The sequence below is a fragment of the Hydra vulgaris genome, chromosome 01 (assembly GCF_038396675.1).
Source record: "Hydra vulgaris chromosome 01, alternate assembly HydraT2T_AEP".
In the NCBI taxonomy this organism is placed as follows: domain Eukaryota; kingdom Metazoa; phylum Cnidaria; class Hydrozoa; order Anthoathecata; family Hydridae; genus Hydra; species Hydra vulgaris.
Genome location: NC_088920.1, coordinates 63,826,717 through 63,845,000, shown reverse-complemented (window position 1 = coordinate 63,845,000; position 18,284 = coordinate 63,826,717). Strand labels below are relative to the sequence as shown.

Sequence of the window (18,284 nt, the reverse complement as noted above, 5' to 3'; positions counted from 1 at the left end):
AACATAGGATTGTTTTTACCAACATGCTTAATTTTGTATTTATCAATATTTAGATGCATTAGCCATTTATAATTCCAGTTAACAACTTTGTCAGTTTAAAGCATGTGCTTTAGGTAGGAAAGAAAGATTACTGGGAGGTTGTTGACGTAAATAATAATTATTGGACCAAGAAGCTTTGTTGAACTCTAATCACAATATCAGCTTATTCCAAAAGAGATTCACCAAAAACTACATGATATGTTTAATTAAATAGAAAAGAGTTTAGTCATTTATAAAATTTGCCTGGAACTTTATTTTTAAATAGTTTATCCATATCTAGTTTACCGATAGCAATTTCTACTTGAAGATGCTATGATGCCTGAGTTTGCTTTAGTGTTTTTTTTTTAGAGGTTGTTTTTCATCTAAAGAGTATTTTTTGCCCTATTGCTAATTATCATCTTTTATTTTATTTTTATTGTAAAATAGCTTTGTCATAATTTGTTTACTTTGTCACAAAAAAAGAACGAAGTTTTTATTTGCAATGTTACATCTCAATTGTTGTTTTTTTTTTAACTTTTTTAAGTTTAACCTATTGAGACATAATGTAGCATAACTAAATCTAGATTTGAGAGGAAACTAAAATAAGTCTTTAATATAGATTTGTTTGATGTTAATCTTATGTCTCAATTCGTTTCACTTTAAAAAGTTTATTTAAAAAAATGACTTAATGTAACATTAAAAAATTTATATTTGTGACATATTTTAAGTACCTTTCAGTTCTTAAATGTTTTATGTTAAAACCTTATTGGTTACACTTTTAAAGCTAATAAAACAAATTATTAGATTGCTTAAGTACCTTAGATTGCTTAAGTACCTTAAGATTGCTTAAGTACCTTAAGATTGCTTGAGTACCTTGTATTACTCAAGTTACTTCAACTTTTAAAAATACTTATTTTTATGTTTATGTTATGTGACTTTTCAAGCTTGGAAAGTTTTATTTACCTTTAAAAAGTCTTCTTTAAAACTAAACCACAATTTTAGGCTTTTTAACTTTTTTTCTAATTATGATAGTTTCAATAAACGTATATATGCGTTTATAAAATTATATTGTTAATAATAATAAAACAATTTTGTGAATTCCCTAACTCATTAATGAGTTAGAGTATTTAACAAATCATTTGTCAAGATATTTGTAGCTAAAAATTTTTTTTTTCAATTGCTCATTATCGTTGTTTATTTTTATTGTAAAATAGATTCGTCTACTTTATTTATTTTTGTTACTAAAGTTATGTCTCCATTATTTTTTTAAACTTATAAATGTGCAACTTTTAAAGCGTGTAAACTGAGATGTTACTTAAAGTTAAAAAAATCTATGTTTAAAACATATTTTAACTATGTATCATATCTAGATTTTGTTACGTTACATCAAGTTTTTTTTTTGTATTGTAACAAAACTTGTTTATGTTACAATACATAACGTAACTTTAAAATGTTTATACGAGATATTTTTTCATATATATAAAAAATTCACAATAAATTTTATCATTGATCTAAAATTATTGAGTAGCAACAATATTGAATATAATCAATTCAATCCACAGTATGGACAGATTTAGACATGGTTATATTGATCATAGTTATATTTATGACTACATTATCTATAACATATTGTTTACTTCTTTATCTATATTTTTTGACTACATTATCTATAACCTATTGTCTGCAAAAGATAATTTTCTTGAAATAGTTCTAATTATATAATATATTGTGTTTTTACTTTATTGAGTTAAATGGAGCAGAGTTGTTTGTATATCTGAATCTTTCAGAAGACTCTGATGTTGCATAATCTTGTATCTCTATATGTTATTGCCAAACATAATAGTGTTAATAGTGGTGCTCATTCGAGCGTGTTTGACATGAAACCCTTGGCAACCATTGCAACGGAGATAGTGGCAAGAAAGAGTCACAGCACTTTATTTTGTAAGAAAATGTAAAGGAATGTGTATGCAAATATTAAAATGTGCATAAGCTTCAAATTAAGTAATGTTAAAACATACTGTAACATTTATCAAGCTTTACAGTTTGATTTTCACTAGAAAATTGCATTGCGCCAAGCTCTCTTTAATTTTGATCTACATTTATTTCCAGTTACAAAATTATTATATAGTTTTAAAAATTATTGTTAACCAATTTTCCAGTGTGGCCAAGTGAATAGCACGTCAAGATTATAGAGATTATATACAAACATATGTAACAATATTATAACACTTTAACAAACAAGAAGATTTTAAAAAAGCTAAAATTTCTAAAAACATCAAAACACCGGGAGAAAAAAATTGTTGTGTATGTGTAATGATTAAGATACTTACATTATTAATGTGCTCAGGTAATTAGTCCTAATAAGCTGCAGACGGTTTGAAAAAAAAGTTGTCTAAAACTTAAAAAAGAAAAAGCCTAATAAGACAGTCCTGCTACTCCAGAAGGTGCTGCTGTGGAGGCAAAAAATAAAAAAGCTCATAGCTAGAAAAAACTTTAAAACTTTCTTTTTACAATTAAAAGTTTTTTTTGCTATAAATATATGTTGCAGCCCTTTTTCAAAAGACCTTAATATGCTTATTACATATTTTGAAAAAAACACATTTAAAAAAAAATTTATTAATAGAAACTCTTTGTTAAACATTTTTTGAAACTAATAATTTTTATGAATTTTTTCAGAACTCTTTGAAAATATGTTTTCAATAATGTTTGTAGACATCTAAACTAGCTTATTTTGTAAAAAAGTCAGAATTGATTTTTTTTACCTTGAGGCATTTTGAAAAACGGCTGCATTATTGATGATACAACGAATATGTGGGAATGAGATACTTTGATGCACAGTTTAAAAGTTCTTAACAAAAGCAACTAAAACCAAAAAAATTAAAAGTAGTTGCAGTTCAGTGCACTTAAAAATTTCAAGTATAGTATATTGGTGTTTGCAAAGAAACATTATATAAATCATTTTTTAATATAAACTAATTTAAACTAATTTTTTTAAAACTTTGTTGTATAAGCAGGTCTGGCACTTAACCATCCTCATAATAACAATATATATATAAACAAATATGTTATTTGTTTACATTACATTTTATAAACAATATACATATATTGTTTATAAAATGTAAAAAATTCACTTATATAAAGTTTTATTCAAGATCGTATATTATATAAGTAAACTTTTCTAATAGTTACAAGTCTTTTTTGCTTGAGCTGTTTTGCTTTGAATTTTTTTATGTGTTATTGTATTTATAAAAATTGACAAAAGCTGTTTTGATTTGGTTTTTTGTGTGCATGTTTTTATATTTAAAAAAATTGAGAAGATTGAAAAAACTCAAAACACATTGTTCATCCAAGTAGAAAATTTGAAACTTCAATTTTAGATTTGCCCTCTCTTGATCATTTCTTATTGCTAAAATTATGTCATTTGCTTCTTAGACAATTCTTAGATAATTAAAAATGATAGACAAGGGTTTTTTGTAAATTGTAGAAGCCGCAATTTTTTTAGCGCATATGACAATACTTAGTGGCAAAAAACTAGAAAAACAAACTAGAAATAAGATTTTGTTTAAATTTTTTAAAAAAGTTCCTTCTGTTAAAGATATATGGAATATATTTTTATGGGATATATTCTAATAAAGACAAAAACTATTAAGAACAGGAATAAGAGATCTATTTATTACTATTGTAATAAATACAATCTCTTATTCGTGAAATTATATATCTGTACCAGTTTTATATATTTTTATGCAATTGTATGCAACATAATTAAAAATAATCAAAAAGTGTAAGATAAATGCAAAAGGAAACTTGGCTCATAAAACAAAGGCAATGCACAAAACTTTTTTGGCTTAACTTTTAGATATGGTCTAAAAAATTTAGATATGGTCTAAAAAAAATTTTTCGATTAGTAGCTGAGGCTATTATTCTTTAGTTTTTAATTATAATTATAAGAATGAACTTTTTTTTATGACTATGTTTTAGTGGCCGAAGATCTTCTTAGTTCCTTTTGTATAGCATTACGTACAAATGTTTTTTTGTATAGCGTTATTTGTATAATGTTGCGTACAAAGATACAAGTGTAAACGTCTTTAACATATGTTGAGTTTGCAGGCATCATATAGAGATAATTGTATATAATATATCTAAAATTTTAGAAATCTTTTTTTGCTATATTGATATTTTTTTGCTATAAGTATATTAGCAAGAATGAAAAAATTTCAAAATTTATTACGCTGAGTAGAGGTATTAAACCCCCAAAACAAAACTGATGGCAGCACACTTAACCACTGAGCTATCAATGAAATGCATTTAGCAGAAAAACAAACCTAATTTTAAGTCTCTTATAAGCTCTACATAGGCGTAAATGGTGCACATGTTAAGTTTTTTGCTCTTGAACGTTTTTTTCAGTATAAATTATTTTACTAAAAAATATTGAAAGAAATATGGAATAGATATATAAATAGTCGGTGTGGAATAGATATGTGTAGAAATAGTAGGTTTAGTAAAGACTCGTATTTTACGAAGCTGGAAAGCTAGGATATATAAGGTAAAAGTATTGAAAAGTTCAGTTTGGAATAGACTTACAAAGACCCATATTTTTTCGGGTCCTATCTCAGCTAGTTATTATTTTTGTTCAAGGTATTAGCATAAATGAAAGTTGGAAAAAACCCGTCATCATTACCAAGTTTGCATACATACTTATTGAACCATTTAATGTCATTTTATTGTTTGTTTTTTCTTTGGTTCTGAGATTCCAACTTATAAAAGATTTTTTGTTTTGTTTTTATATAATTTAAAAGTTAAAAAGCCTATTTAAAATCCATTATTTGAAAAAGTCCATTTAATTGATCAGAAGGATGCCACTCTAAATCAGTGGATCCCCTTATGTTGTGGACTTTTTTTTTATAATTTTGTTTTAGTATTTTTTAATTTTTTATTTGTATGTACATGTTCTTTATATAGATTTTTAATGTTTTTAAATTTTTAGCAAGTTTAGCTCTAATGCAATGGGCGAAAGTGGATAGTAACACACCTTTAAAAGATACTTTGTCTAGTCTTTATGAAATCAATAAAATGTGGTCAGTTGTCCAGATAGAGTTTGCTAATGAGGTATATTCTCGTAAATGCAGCCCTCAGAATTAGAAAAAATAATGTCTGCAATTTATTGACAACCTTAAAATGATACAAACCTCCAAGACATGTTGTGTTTATATTACATGATTGATCTTTTAAACAAACAAATATTTCAATGACGTCATTGAGGCATATACTATGAAGACTCTTTGGCCTTCAACAAAACAGAAAAGGCAAGCTTTGACCAAAACAAAAAAGTTACTTTTTCTTGGATTGCACATATTCTTTTATTTTAATCAAAAAAATTTAGCCCAAATGTTGTTTTATTCATCATCCTCTTTAATTTGAACACTTGTCTCAGAGGTTTGGGATCCCTTTTAAACTATTTATTGAAGGTATTAGGTTAGCACAAAATATTTAACACAAAGTTTTAACCATAATAACATAGAATTAGGTCTGCAAAGAATCAGACTTTTTTAAGTTTGCAGTTAGGTCCGCATTGCTAAATTCTGACTCTAATTCTGAAAGCTGTATAATTGTTTGTGTGTGTATATATATATATGTATTGATGGTAAGATTTATATCTTGCCATCATAGCCGATAGACGGATAAGAGTTATATCATAAACTCTTACCCATCTTTATATTTAAAAAAATATATATAAAGATGGGTAAGAGTTATAAGATTTTTTTTAATGTGCAAGGAAAAAAACTGGATAATTAAAAGTTTTTATAGCATGAAGGGACAGATGCAGTAAAATAACGCAACTTGTTGAATAAGAAGCCAAGCAACAATGACTTAAGGTTTATCGTAGCAGAGATAATAGCTCGTTTGAGCATTGACCATGATAGTATTTGTACAAAAAAGAAAGAAATGCAACCTTACAACAATGGGAGAGGGCTCAAGCTTGGCAGATAAAGCAGGTCTAATTACATTTAGAATGTGTTTTTAGACTTTATTTGAGAGTAAGAGGATTTTTATTCGTTAATATGGAAATACCAACAGTATTTTTTGCAGTAATTAAATGACTTTTTTTGTCCAACAAAATTTGTGGATTTTATGTCCAGACTTGAAATACTTTAATAATCTCAAAAACTTTATATGAAGAAGCTAATAACAGAGTGAAGACTAATTGTAGGATAGTTGGAGAGGTCAAAATGTTTTTTCTAGAATTTTTAAAAATTGGAACCACTTATTTAACACTTTTTAATAGTTTAGCAAAAATTGAAGAGAGTTTTGGAGAAAATAATATAAATACAATTTAAAAAAAAAAAAAAAGACTATGATGGAAATCTTTTGTTAAGAAAAGAAAGTGCTCTAAATTGTTTTTATTAGAGAAACAGCATAAATAAGGAAGGCTAAAGCCTGATGATGATGATGATCATGATGATCATGATGATCATAATGATGATGGTAATGATGATGATCATAATGATGATGTTGGTAATGAAAATAATGATGATGATCATGATGATGGTGATGGTAATGATGATTATTATGATCATGCTTATCATAATGATATTTATATATTCATATATATACAAAATATAACATGAATTTTGAATAAGATAAATATACTTTAGGATGTATAAACGTTTATGCAGCCTCAGTCACAAATCCGCCCCCGGCTATTTTTTATCAAACCTGGCCCTGGTCAAACTTCAATCAGTTACTTACTAATATATATTTACTTATTTATTTAAATGTATTACCTCACTCGAAATAATAGCAGGTTAGCAATCAATGATTGGGTTACTTCTGAAAAAAATTGTACTTTTTAATAAAAATTTCCCAAAATGGTTAGTTAGATATATATATATAATAGTTTTCACTATAACAACATAGAAATAATCTCTGCAAAAAATCGCTAACCTCAGATATTGTATGTATTACTTATTTATATGTACTAGAATGTCCGTACCCATATTATAGGTCATGAAAGGTCTAATGCACACCTTCCAATTATTTTTTATTTTTTTTTCAAAAGGTTATAGAAAATAGTTGAAAGTAGTTCTTAGCCTCATAAGAAATCTTTATTTACCATTACCTCTTGCCTTGCTTGAGTGTTATATAAACAATGTGTATATGTTAAAAGTTGGCTTAATTGAATATTTTGGCTCCTTTAATATTGAAGCTTTAGTTTCGTTGTCTATTTATTGCTTTTTTAATTTTAAGCTTTGCAACTTTGTTCTGTTCTTTTACTAAAGCCATGTTTATTTTATTTGATATGGCAGCAAAAATTTAATTACAAAAAATAAAACTGTTACTATTACCAATATTTGGAACATATTTTGAAAATGCAGAAAATGTTTAGCATAAGATATTTTGCCTTGCATTTGTCTTTTTTTTGCATCTTCTGTTGAGCTATTTTGTTTATTTGAAACTTTCTACAATTTTTGTATAGTTGAAAAGACTGAAAAGGGTAAAAAACAGATAAAAACAGATCTCAAAAAGTTTATATTTTAACTTGTGTTTATGGAAAAATTTTTCAAAGAATCCATAAAAACAGTTAAAAAGAAAAGAGTCTTAAATTTATATATCTTCAAAACAAATTTATTTAAAATATATAAATGATATAAAGTTAAATATGTAACAAAATAAAATATATGCATTTTTGTAACAAATTAAAAAAAGATACGACTAAAACACAACATTTGTCCATCTTAGTAAACAATTAATGTTGAAAACATACAATTTCTGCTATAAAGGTACTTTTCAAATCACTTATAACAGGCAGTCTCTACAGAACTGGGGAACCAGCTTATTGTAAATGGGGGGGGGGGCACAGCTTATTGTAAAGAAAACCATTTTATAATAACTTAATATGGTTACAAAATTTTTACGGTTAAGAACAATGATTAAAACTTTGTTAAAATAATAACACAGTGGCATTGACAAAAATTACTTTATTATCATTTTTGTAATGGGGAAGTAAAATTTTGTAATTAAATTTTGGAATTCAAAGCTCAGAGGAAAAATATAAATAAAAAAGAAATTCAGATTCAGCAAACTGTGTCTGGTGCAAAGAGCGCAACTAGAGAGGCTACACTGCTTGCAAATTGATATGTTTTCTTTTATCGAAGATCACACTATTGAACTGAACACTATTGAACTGAGATTAGATGGAAAAACTGCTAATATCAAAAAACAGCATCTGCGGGTTATGGCAGTTAAGGAAGAACACTCTATTGTCTTGTTATCTATGTCTTGTTAACACCAATTACTCCACATTGATTGTCCAAATTTGCAAAATTGCATCGATATGGATCAGCAAACTATTGGAAATATTTATATATGTTTGACCTGTCACAGATGATTATGAAAGAATGTTATGAAAATATTTAAATCTAGAAGATGTATGAGGTTTGCTTACAGTAAACAAGATAAAGTCAAAAGACATAAATAAAACAAAAAATATACATGTCACCAGCAAACATGGGTCTATGCAAGCCCAAAACATCATTAAACAGGTTGACTTGATTGAAACTGGAAACAAGAAAAAAAAGAATCCAAAGGAGAAAAAAAAGAAAAAGAAGACTTTCGTGAATGTAAATTTAAATTGCAATGACATTTGTAAGTAAAGGGTTTTAAAAAATGCCCAGGGTTTTAAAGAATGTTGCAAAAAAAACAACCAGTATGCAGCAAAATATCTTTAATGGAATTAATGGAGTTAATTGAATAAAGCCAATAATGATTAAACTAACGACATCAATCAAAACAAATGCTAAATATAAAAGCAATTTGAATGATGAATAAAGCATCGATTAGGGAAATGTTTTGTGTTGTTTTTGAAATGTAACTGACTGATTCTGAAAATTAATTAATAATTTGTGTTTCAATGTTTGTATTAACCTTAGTACCCCTTAAAAACTACAAGCACCTCTACTGCTTGTAAAATGCTCTTTCCATCAACCTGAAAAGAATATTGTAAAAAATTTTTATGTTTTTAGTTGTAGCAACAATGTGTCTATTAACCAAGGAATTGCTAACTTATATTCAAATTGTTGCTTACCCATGCCAAAAGTTATGGTTTTTTAGTTTATACTTAAAAAAAAATTTAATTTGTTTAAATTTTTTTTAATTGTTTATATCTAAAAATGAAAATAGTCAAACTTGTATTTTTTTTAAGAGAGTAGTTATATGAATTCATAAAACAAAGAATATTATGTGCTTAAACTCAAACATTGCTTGTCGATAACACCAATTATGACTTTGTAATTTTTAAGGTGTTTGTGTTTTTAGGGTTAATCTGTAATAGCAGTTGGGTAATTACACTAACTATAATCTTTTTTAACAATTAACATCAATGGAAAGCTAAGCTAAGCTGTCTATCAACACAAAGTATTACAACAATAACATCACTGCAATTACACAAAGAAATTGCACTTAGCATAAGATATTTGTAAGTTTACATTAAGTTACACTAAATATTACCTTAAATAGGTGTTTTCTAAATAATTATGAAAGGCTAGACAACAGAACCTAGATATGCAACAGTAAAACCCCTTGGGACTAAGTGCTGTCACATCTCCACTCAATACACCATTTGGCAGGCAAGGTTAGAAATTTTAGGCCTCACCATTTTACTTTTATTTTAATATAATTTTTTATAAAAAATAGCTGGCTAGCAGAACAGTCAAGCTCTACACACATAGCAAATCACTTGCTTATCTAGTTCAAAAGCCTCGTTTTACACGCACTGCAAGTCACAGCACTTGTTTGTCTAGTTTCACAGCCTAGCTTGATCTTTACGCGATTGGTTATATAAGATTATACATTTTAAAAATCAGTTATAACAGAAAGGCTAAGGAACAGAAATTGGTAACAAAGTTTCTGGTAACAAAATGAGCTTTATTAAATTTTTTTGTAAAAAATTATATGTTTGGTGATAAAACAATCATTAATAGATTAAGCATATTTGAAAAAAAAAAACATAGTTTGCACATCACTTTTTAAATTATTTAAAAGTTATGTCATTTTGTAAATTCAACTTTTGGAACTTTATATTTAATTTTGGAACAATATTAGTACTTATAAAAATCTATCAATTTATGAGTTTCTTACTAATTTGGTTAAATAATTCAATAAAATTATGTTTGAATAAATAAAAAGTATAAATGATAAATAAAATATACAATTAATAACTAAAGTCAATAAAAATACAACTTGTGCTTGCGAACTATGAATTTTTGAAATAAAAAATCCAAAGATAATAGTTTAAGAACATTAAACCTCAGCATCAATAAAATTATTTTGAAGAGCACAAACTTTTATTTGAGTACCATTGCATAGCCAAGTTTTAAGAAATTTTTAAATAACATAATTACACCACTAATTTTAATTTTTAAACAATGAAGAGACATACCTGTAGGAATAAGTTGTTCAAAAACTGAACAGAAAAGTTATTTCATTTATTAAGGTCATCGATCTCAATTTAATTAGCACTAAAAAAGGATTGATGTCCCTGTAAACTTTCATGCACTTGCTCATTGATTGATAGTTCCACATTGATTGATAGATCCACATTAGTGGGTGTTAAAAGATCTCATTTAGCATAATCATCTCATTCATTATGTCTCATCAACAATTAAGCCATTTTCTCTAGTAATGCACTGATGTTTTGTTTCAATATACCTTTTAAAAGGATCTTTCTGTTTGACAGCCATTGCTAAACTACTTTAATAGTCATTGTGAAAACTCTCCTTGCCCATCATGTACTCTCATTTTTCAGTTAATGCAAACTTTTGCAACTATTACCTATGTAATGAACATTTTATGCAACTTGTTCAACATCAAGCTTCTTCAACTTCAGCCCTCTTTTTACACCAGATAATATTTGCCTAAAGTTGCCACCGAAAAAAATGACTTTTTTACCAAATAGAATGTTGTTGTTGCAAACATATAGTTAAATTACAACATATGCAACAACATATATATAAGTTGTTGTAAACAAGTTATAAATTGCATTTAAGGCATGTTTAAATATAATGAATTTCCCATCCATGTGGCTGTAGCAGATTAAACATTCTTTCTGCTTGTTTCAGCTATCAAATAATTATATATAAATGCTTTCATGCTACCGGCTAATCCATCCATAAAAAACAATCCGTAATATTTAATACATAGGTATTTCATAGCCCATTGGCTACCTGCTCAATGCATAGCTGTTATATAGCATGCTACTACATTATCTATTATATAGGCACTACATAGCTACAACATACCCCTTGGCCTGAAATATAGCTATTGCATAGATATTTAGTCCTTTATATAACATATAATAGTCAATTTTGATTTAAATTTAAATAAAATATATTAGGCTAACTTTAGTGATATAAATTCAAACGTTGGAAAAAAAATTATTTATAGGTATTACTGCACTCAAAATAATATATATATATATATATATATATATATATATATATATATATATATATATATATATATATATGTATATATATATATATATATGTATATATATATATATATATATGTGTATATATATATATATATATATATATATATATATATATATAATTTAAATTTAAATAAAATATATCAATATAACTTTAGTGATATAAAATCAAGTTGGAAAAGAAAAAAATTATTAATATGTATTACAGCACTCGAAATAATAGCTGGTTAACAATCAATGTGTGGGATACTTTTGAAAAAAATAATACTTTGATCTCTAAAAACCAATTTTAACCAATTACATTTGATGATTTGCAAGAATTACAAATCAAACTTTTGTAATAGATAAAAAAAGCATTTAAAAAATAAAAAATTTCTTTTAAGTTTATCTCCAATATTATTACCAATTTTGAATTTTTCACAATTATTTGATAGTTGTCTTTTTATTTTTACTAACGACAATACCACTTGTTCCCACATTGTTTATGATTTAGCAGTTAAGCAGGTCAAGTTGCTCCTCATGTTGTTTTGAAACATGTCAAATTGTTCCTCCTAAAAATTTTTTGCATATCGACGATGCATTCATAAGTATTTCTTTTTTTTTCAGTGATTACAGCAAATAACCCAACACTTTGCTTATTTTTTAAGCTATTAATTTCTTATATCTCTCACTGTGTATTGAGATTCATGGATTCTTAAAAATACTGTTTCAGTATAAAAAAGCAAAGATCTTCTCAACATATCTTAAAGCAAGATTAAGAGAGTGAAGCAAATATTTCACTTAAAATTTAAAATTACCTTTTTCAATTTTTAAGAGTATTATTTTAGGTCTTTAAAATCTACCCACATAGAAAAGAACTGTATGCAAAGTTTCAAGCACAAGCATGAGAAAAAAGTAATAATTTCACTTGGGGCTTTAGTTTTACTTTCAATTTCAAGGAAAACTTTGGAGAGTATCTTTGTAATCTGTTCATAAATGAATTAGGCAGAACTATTTGCAAAGAAATTGTTCTACCTTGATATATATTTTGAATCTAGTGGCTGCACTGTATTGCTCACTTTTAAACTTCTGCTATTGTTGATATATATTATATATATCAACAATAGCAGAAGTGATATGGATGATTAAGAATGGTTTAAACTGCTTTTTTGGGATGACAGGAAGAGTGCAGCCACTAGATTCAAAACAGTAAGTAACTATAGTTACTTACTGTAGGTAACTATATAGTTACTTACTGTTTTGAAACACTTCTACAGCTTCTGATAATATTCCTATCTAAACCTATTTATCTAAACCAGTGGTGGTTAAACCACTGTTTGCAGGCAAAAGAATGCCTGCAGAGACTTTTAAATGCCGTTAAACAACTTGGAAATTTAGGAGAATGAATGTTAAAATTTGAATTGCACTGGTGATAAGGGTTGAATTGCATTATATGATTTAACTTAAAAAAACTTCATTGAATAATAAAGAATGTAATTAAAAAGTTCTTTTGTTTTCTGATTATTTTTAAACAAAAAAGTTTTAATTATTTTTCGAATTACGTTTTAAAAAAAAAATTCATAAAGTTGCATTAATACTTTTGTTGTTTATGTACAAAAGTTGCAACTTTGATATCACAATCTTTGATATCACAATCTTTGATATCACAATCTTTGATATCACAATCTTTAGGATTTTAAATTAGTTATTTGTTACAGTATCAGCTGAAAAAAAGATTTTTTTGCCGTTACAAAATTATTTAACTAAGATTTGAATTGTTGTTTCACAATAAATTAGCAATGATTAAAGGAATTTCATCATCACAAAAAAAAAAAGTAAAAAGAATTAATAAAATACCTTTTTTAAGATGAGTAGGAAGAGAAATTTTTGTTTATCTAATCTCAATCTTCAAAACCTGTATGTCTGATCTGTTTTGAAGCTGTGATGAAAAAATATAATCTGTAAAGACACTTTGAAGCATTGCACAATGAATTCAACATTTAGTATCCTTATGAACCTGCTCTCAGAACAAGTTTTGTATCTCAAAAAAAAGCTCAACTGGCATCTCAAAAATTTGTTTCTAAAAAAACAGCAATAAATAAAAACAATGAATAAAGCTTCATTCCAAATTTCTCTTCTTGTGCTAAAGAAAAGGCCTCTGATGTATCAAAACAAATCATTGTTGCCTCCTTGCTTTCAAAGTACTTTTCAATACCTATTTATGAAAGTTGTGATTTAACTCACAATGCTCAATTACAAGTTTACATAATATGTGTCAATGATAACTTTGATGATGTCAAGAACTTCTTGGCCTCTGTCAGTTTCAAACCTCAACAACTGAATCTGATATTTTTGAAACACTAAAAACATGTATTAATAATCAAAACACTAATGGTCACAATCTGAACTGAGGTAAACTGGACAGTATTTGCACTGATGGAGCCCCTGCAATGGTTGGGAAGCATAGTGGATGTATTTCTCTTCTTGAAGAAATATTTACAAAGAAATGTAAATACCTTTGCATTATTAACCAAGAAGTGCTGTGCTCAAAAGATAGGGAATTCGGCCGTGGCATTAAAATTGCTCTTACATGCATTAACAAAATAAGAGCAAGAGCACTTCGTAGACAAGAATTTTGTTCATTTTTTTGAAAATAAAACAAATAAGCATGGAGAACTCTTATTACTTTGTTCCATGGTTATCAAAAGGCAAAATGTTGACCAGGTTTTTTAAATTAAAAAATCAAAACTTACAATATTTGGAAGCAAAAAACCATTAGAATGTGACTATCTTAAATACAAAGATAGATTATGTGCACTTGAATTTTTAGTGTATTTAACAAATTACCTAAATATCTTGAACACAAACTTGCAAGGTGAAAACATTTTATTTAACCAAATTAATGCTTTTAAGGCCAAGTTAAAATATTTTACATCACAGAAATCTTAATATATTTACAACACTGAAAATTATTATATTGAAAGTAAATTTACTAGTGTTGTGTTTCAAAAGTACAAAGCTGCCATTTTGAAACTTTTACAATAATTTGAAACTTGCTTTGCAGATTTTAAAGCTGAAACTAAAAATATTTTGCTCTCTATCAACCCATTTACTATATTAAATGATTATATTTCCAATTATACACCAAAATTGCAATTGGAAATCACAGACATTTAAAATCAGACAGTTTTAAAAACAGATTAATAAGCAAGTTTCAAGAACTGTGTTTATCTCCAATTGCTCCAACTTTTATTCCTGCAATTGGCTCAACCTACATTTGCTGAACATTTACAATTAGCTTAACCTATGTTTGCAATTGGCTCCAATCTTTATTGCTGCAATTGGCTCAACCTGTTGTCTTTGCAAAAACCTCTTTTCTAGTAACTTATGGGCTCCTACAGGGTTTCATCCTTGGTCCGATGTTGCTCCTCTTAAAATAATAATCTAATAATAATATTCTTTATTACTAATTATATTACTGATACTATTAATCTTTCTGATGATATTACTTCTAAAGTAATTTGCACTGCTATTTACTCCAGTTTTGAGATAAAGTCAGGCGCACAATCTTGAATTTAATCTTTCTTTTGTGACAGCGTGGAGCTTTCAGTAGCTGGTGAGTTTAAACCAGTTTAATGTTTTTTAAATTATTATTTATATTTTTTAAAGTTTACTAACCAAGCAAAACTCAGTTGTTTACTGCAAATAATTATTATCATCAATATTTCTATACTGATAAATACAATATATTTCAACGTTTGCATCTGCTATGATTGCCTCTTTTAGTTACAATTGCCATTTTTTGCATCAATTTCTTATTCTTCTTTGTATGATGAACAAATTATTTTTATGTATTTACTCATATTTTTGTATTTACTCATTCATTGTTTGGGTTATTTTCAGTTTCGTTTTTTGGATGAATTGGTTTTTCAAATTATGATGAATGAAATCAGTTTTGGTTAAAAGAAGAATTGATGAAAAATTTCACCTAGAATGCATCATATCTACAGTCACCTAGAATGCATCATGCCTACAGTCAAACACACCCATGATGTGGGAAATAACAAACATCCAACAGTCAAACACACCCATGATGTGGTGAATAACAAACATCCAACAGTCAAACACACCCATGATGTGGTGAATAACAAAAATCCAGGACACTGGAGATTAAATTGTCAAAGTCATGAGGCGACTAAAGTAACAGACAAATTTTACAGGAGAGATGATTACCATAGTTTTTCTAGTGGTTCTCTGATATTTATGAGTGCATTTTTATGCACAATAAGGCCCAATAAAGCCACAAGGCGAAGTTTGTAACAAAGTATTTGAATTTAAAAAAGTAAATGTTTTGGATTGGCTCGGAAAATGTCTCTGTATGTGAATCCAATAGAGAATGTTGGGGAGGTTTTGGAACTAGATGGCTAAAAATGTGATATATACAAAGCAAGAAATTATAGAAAGGTTTCAATAATTGAATTGTTTTGAAAACTAATTTTGTGTGTTCTTACTTTTTGTCATTTACATTTACAACGTTAAAAAAACTTTTTTAATATAATAAATAATACTAAATTGAAAAAGTATGAAAATATAGCATTTAAGCTTAACTTTTTAGATTAAAATTAAAGAATAATAACTTGATAATAATTTATTTTAATAAACTGCAGTATTAATTAGGGTAATAAATTTTTAAGTTTTTTTAATTCGAAAGTATTTTTCGCTGTCTTGATACAATTAATCTTAATTTTGTTTAATTGAATAAAAAGGTAATCTTGTTAAATTTTATTTTTGCATTTTGAAAATCAAACTGAAAGTTAAAATGCTGACAAAACCGCCCAATTTAAACAGGCTATTTTTCAACTTTAGATAATTTTAGCCAGGATTTTGATTTTTTCAACATATTAAGATATGAATAATACTTTTTCAAATGGTTTTATATGATCTTGAAACTTTTCAAAGTTCAAACATTTTTTATTAACAAAAACATTGTTTAAAAAATCATGTTCATGTTTCACGTTTTGTTTTTGTTTTTTTGTTTTTTTTAACAAGTTATAATTAGAGTTCTTTAAAGAAAACTTTTTTGGTGTCAAAGGTTAACTAAAAATATAAAAGTAACACAACTTGTCTCAGGACAAAAATTTTAAAATCCTTTTGTTGTTAACCAAGTAAAAATATTTCAAAAGAAGACTCGCATTTCTAAAAACATTTTTAAAAGCTCAATTTAAAGAAATTAGAACGTATCAAAACTTTTTTTTCCTTTTTTTTTCCTTTTTAAAAAAAAAGTAATTGTAACAGTCTTAATGAGTTGTAACACATTTGAAATTTGTTCATATGTAAAATAAAAGTTTATTTGAGTCAATAAAACCAATATTCATAATTTATATTAATTTTTTTTCCACAGGTCTTGTTAAGAGTTCTTGCATAGCACATGATTTTATCTTGCATAGCACATGTTTTATCTTGCATAGCACATGTTTTATCTTGCATAGCACTTTTTTTTTTTTTTTTTTTTTTTTTTTTTTAAATTTAGATTAACACCCAACAAGGATGCAAGCAACCACTTATAATTTAGATATAGAGTCAACTGGCAAGAAAATGATTGACAGAAGACTTGAAAAGTTGTAAGTTGTATAAGTGAGGAAAACATGAAGATAGGAGAGTGTTCCAAAAGGATGAAGTGCAGCAAAAAAACTAGAAGAATAAATGTTTTCAGAGCATGTAGGGACAGATACCATAAAAAGATGAGACTTTGCTGAATGACAAGTCAAGTGAGAAAGAGCTTTGGTTGATGGAACTAGAGAAGGTAGCTACTTAAAGCAGTGACTATGATAGCATTTGTAAAATAGAGAAAGAGATGTCCAAATTTCTTGCTCTATTCCACAAAGTCTCTCTCTTATTGTCACAACTTTGCAACAATAAAGGAGAGAGGCTCAATCTTGGCAGATATTGCAGGTCCAACTATGTTTACAAAGTGTTTTTAGACCTTATCAAGAAGAGAAAGAGCATCGTTAGAAGAACCTGCCCAAATATGACAACGGTTTCCATCCATGGGCGAATAAAAGATTTGTAGAGTTAGAGAATGGAATCAGGAGATAATGGCAAGCACAATAAAGAGAAGCAACCTTTGCAGATGCTAACTTAGCAATCGATTGTGTATATGGTTTTCATAGGAACTCAGCTGTGAATGATAATTCAAGGAGATATAAAGAAGAGGACTCAGTGAGAGAATTGCCATTTATCAATGTAGGAATGTCAACAGAATTGCAATAGCTATTTGCACTAAATAAATAAGTTTTGTTGCAGTTAAAATTAACAAACCACTGCAAGGCCTAATCTGTTACAGAAGTGAAATCAGATTGCCTGTTCTAAGCAATCAAAAAGACTTTTTGTCAAGACAGGAGTATAAAGTTGAGCCATCAGCAAATAAAGCCACTTAAGATGTAAGGTTGTCAGAAAGGTTATTGATATAGATAAGAAACTGGACCAAGGATAGAACCTTGAGGTACCCCAGAGAGACGATTGAAAACTGTGATTGTCTGACAGTAAGTTATTTGACTCAAGATGGGATGTGAGAAATTTGTTGATTAAAGACCTTGCTAATAACAGATAGAAGACTAATCGGACAATTGTTGAAGTGGTCATAAGGTTCACCAAAGTTTTTAAAAGTTGGAACCACAGATCCCATTTTACAGCTGGCAGGTAAACAAGATTTAGTCAAGCACTTATTAAATAGTTTAATGAAAATTGAAGAGAGTTCTAAATAAAACTTTACTTATTATTATTATTTTTTTTTCAGTTTTAA

The 18,284-nt window shown here is 27.3% G+C and overlaps 1 protein-coding gene across 2 annotated transcripts in view; it reads left to right on the top strand.

Annotated features, from left to right (window-relative positions):
* LOC136075524 (uncharacterized) overlaps window positions 1-18,284 on the top strand; it is an 82,070-nt gene that overhangs the window by 27,937 nt on the left and 35,849 nt on the right. For both annotated transcript variants that reach the window (XM_065788914.1, XM_065788913.1), the window contains exon 2: window positions 5,003-5,124. In XM_065788914.1, the coding sequence (XP_065644986.1) occupies window positions 5,003-5,124 (122 nt within the window). The remainder of the gene's footprint in view (window positions 1-5,002; window positions 5,125-18,284) is intronic.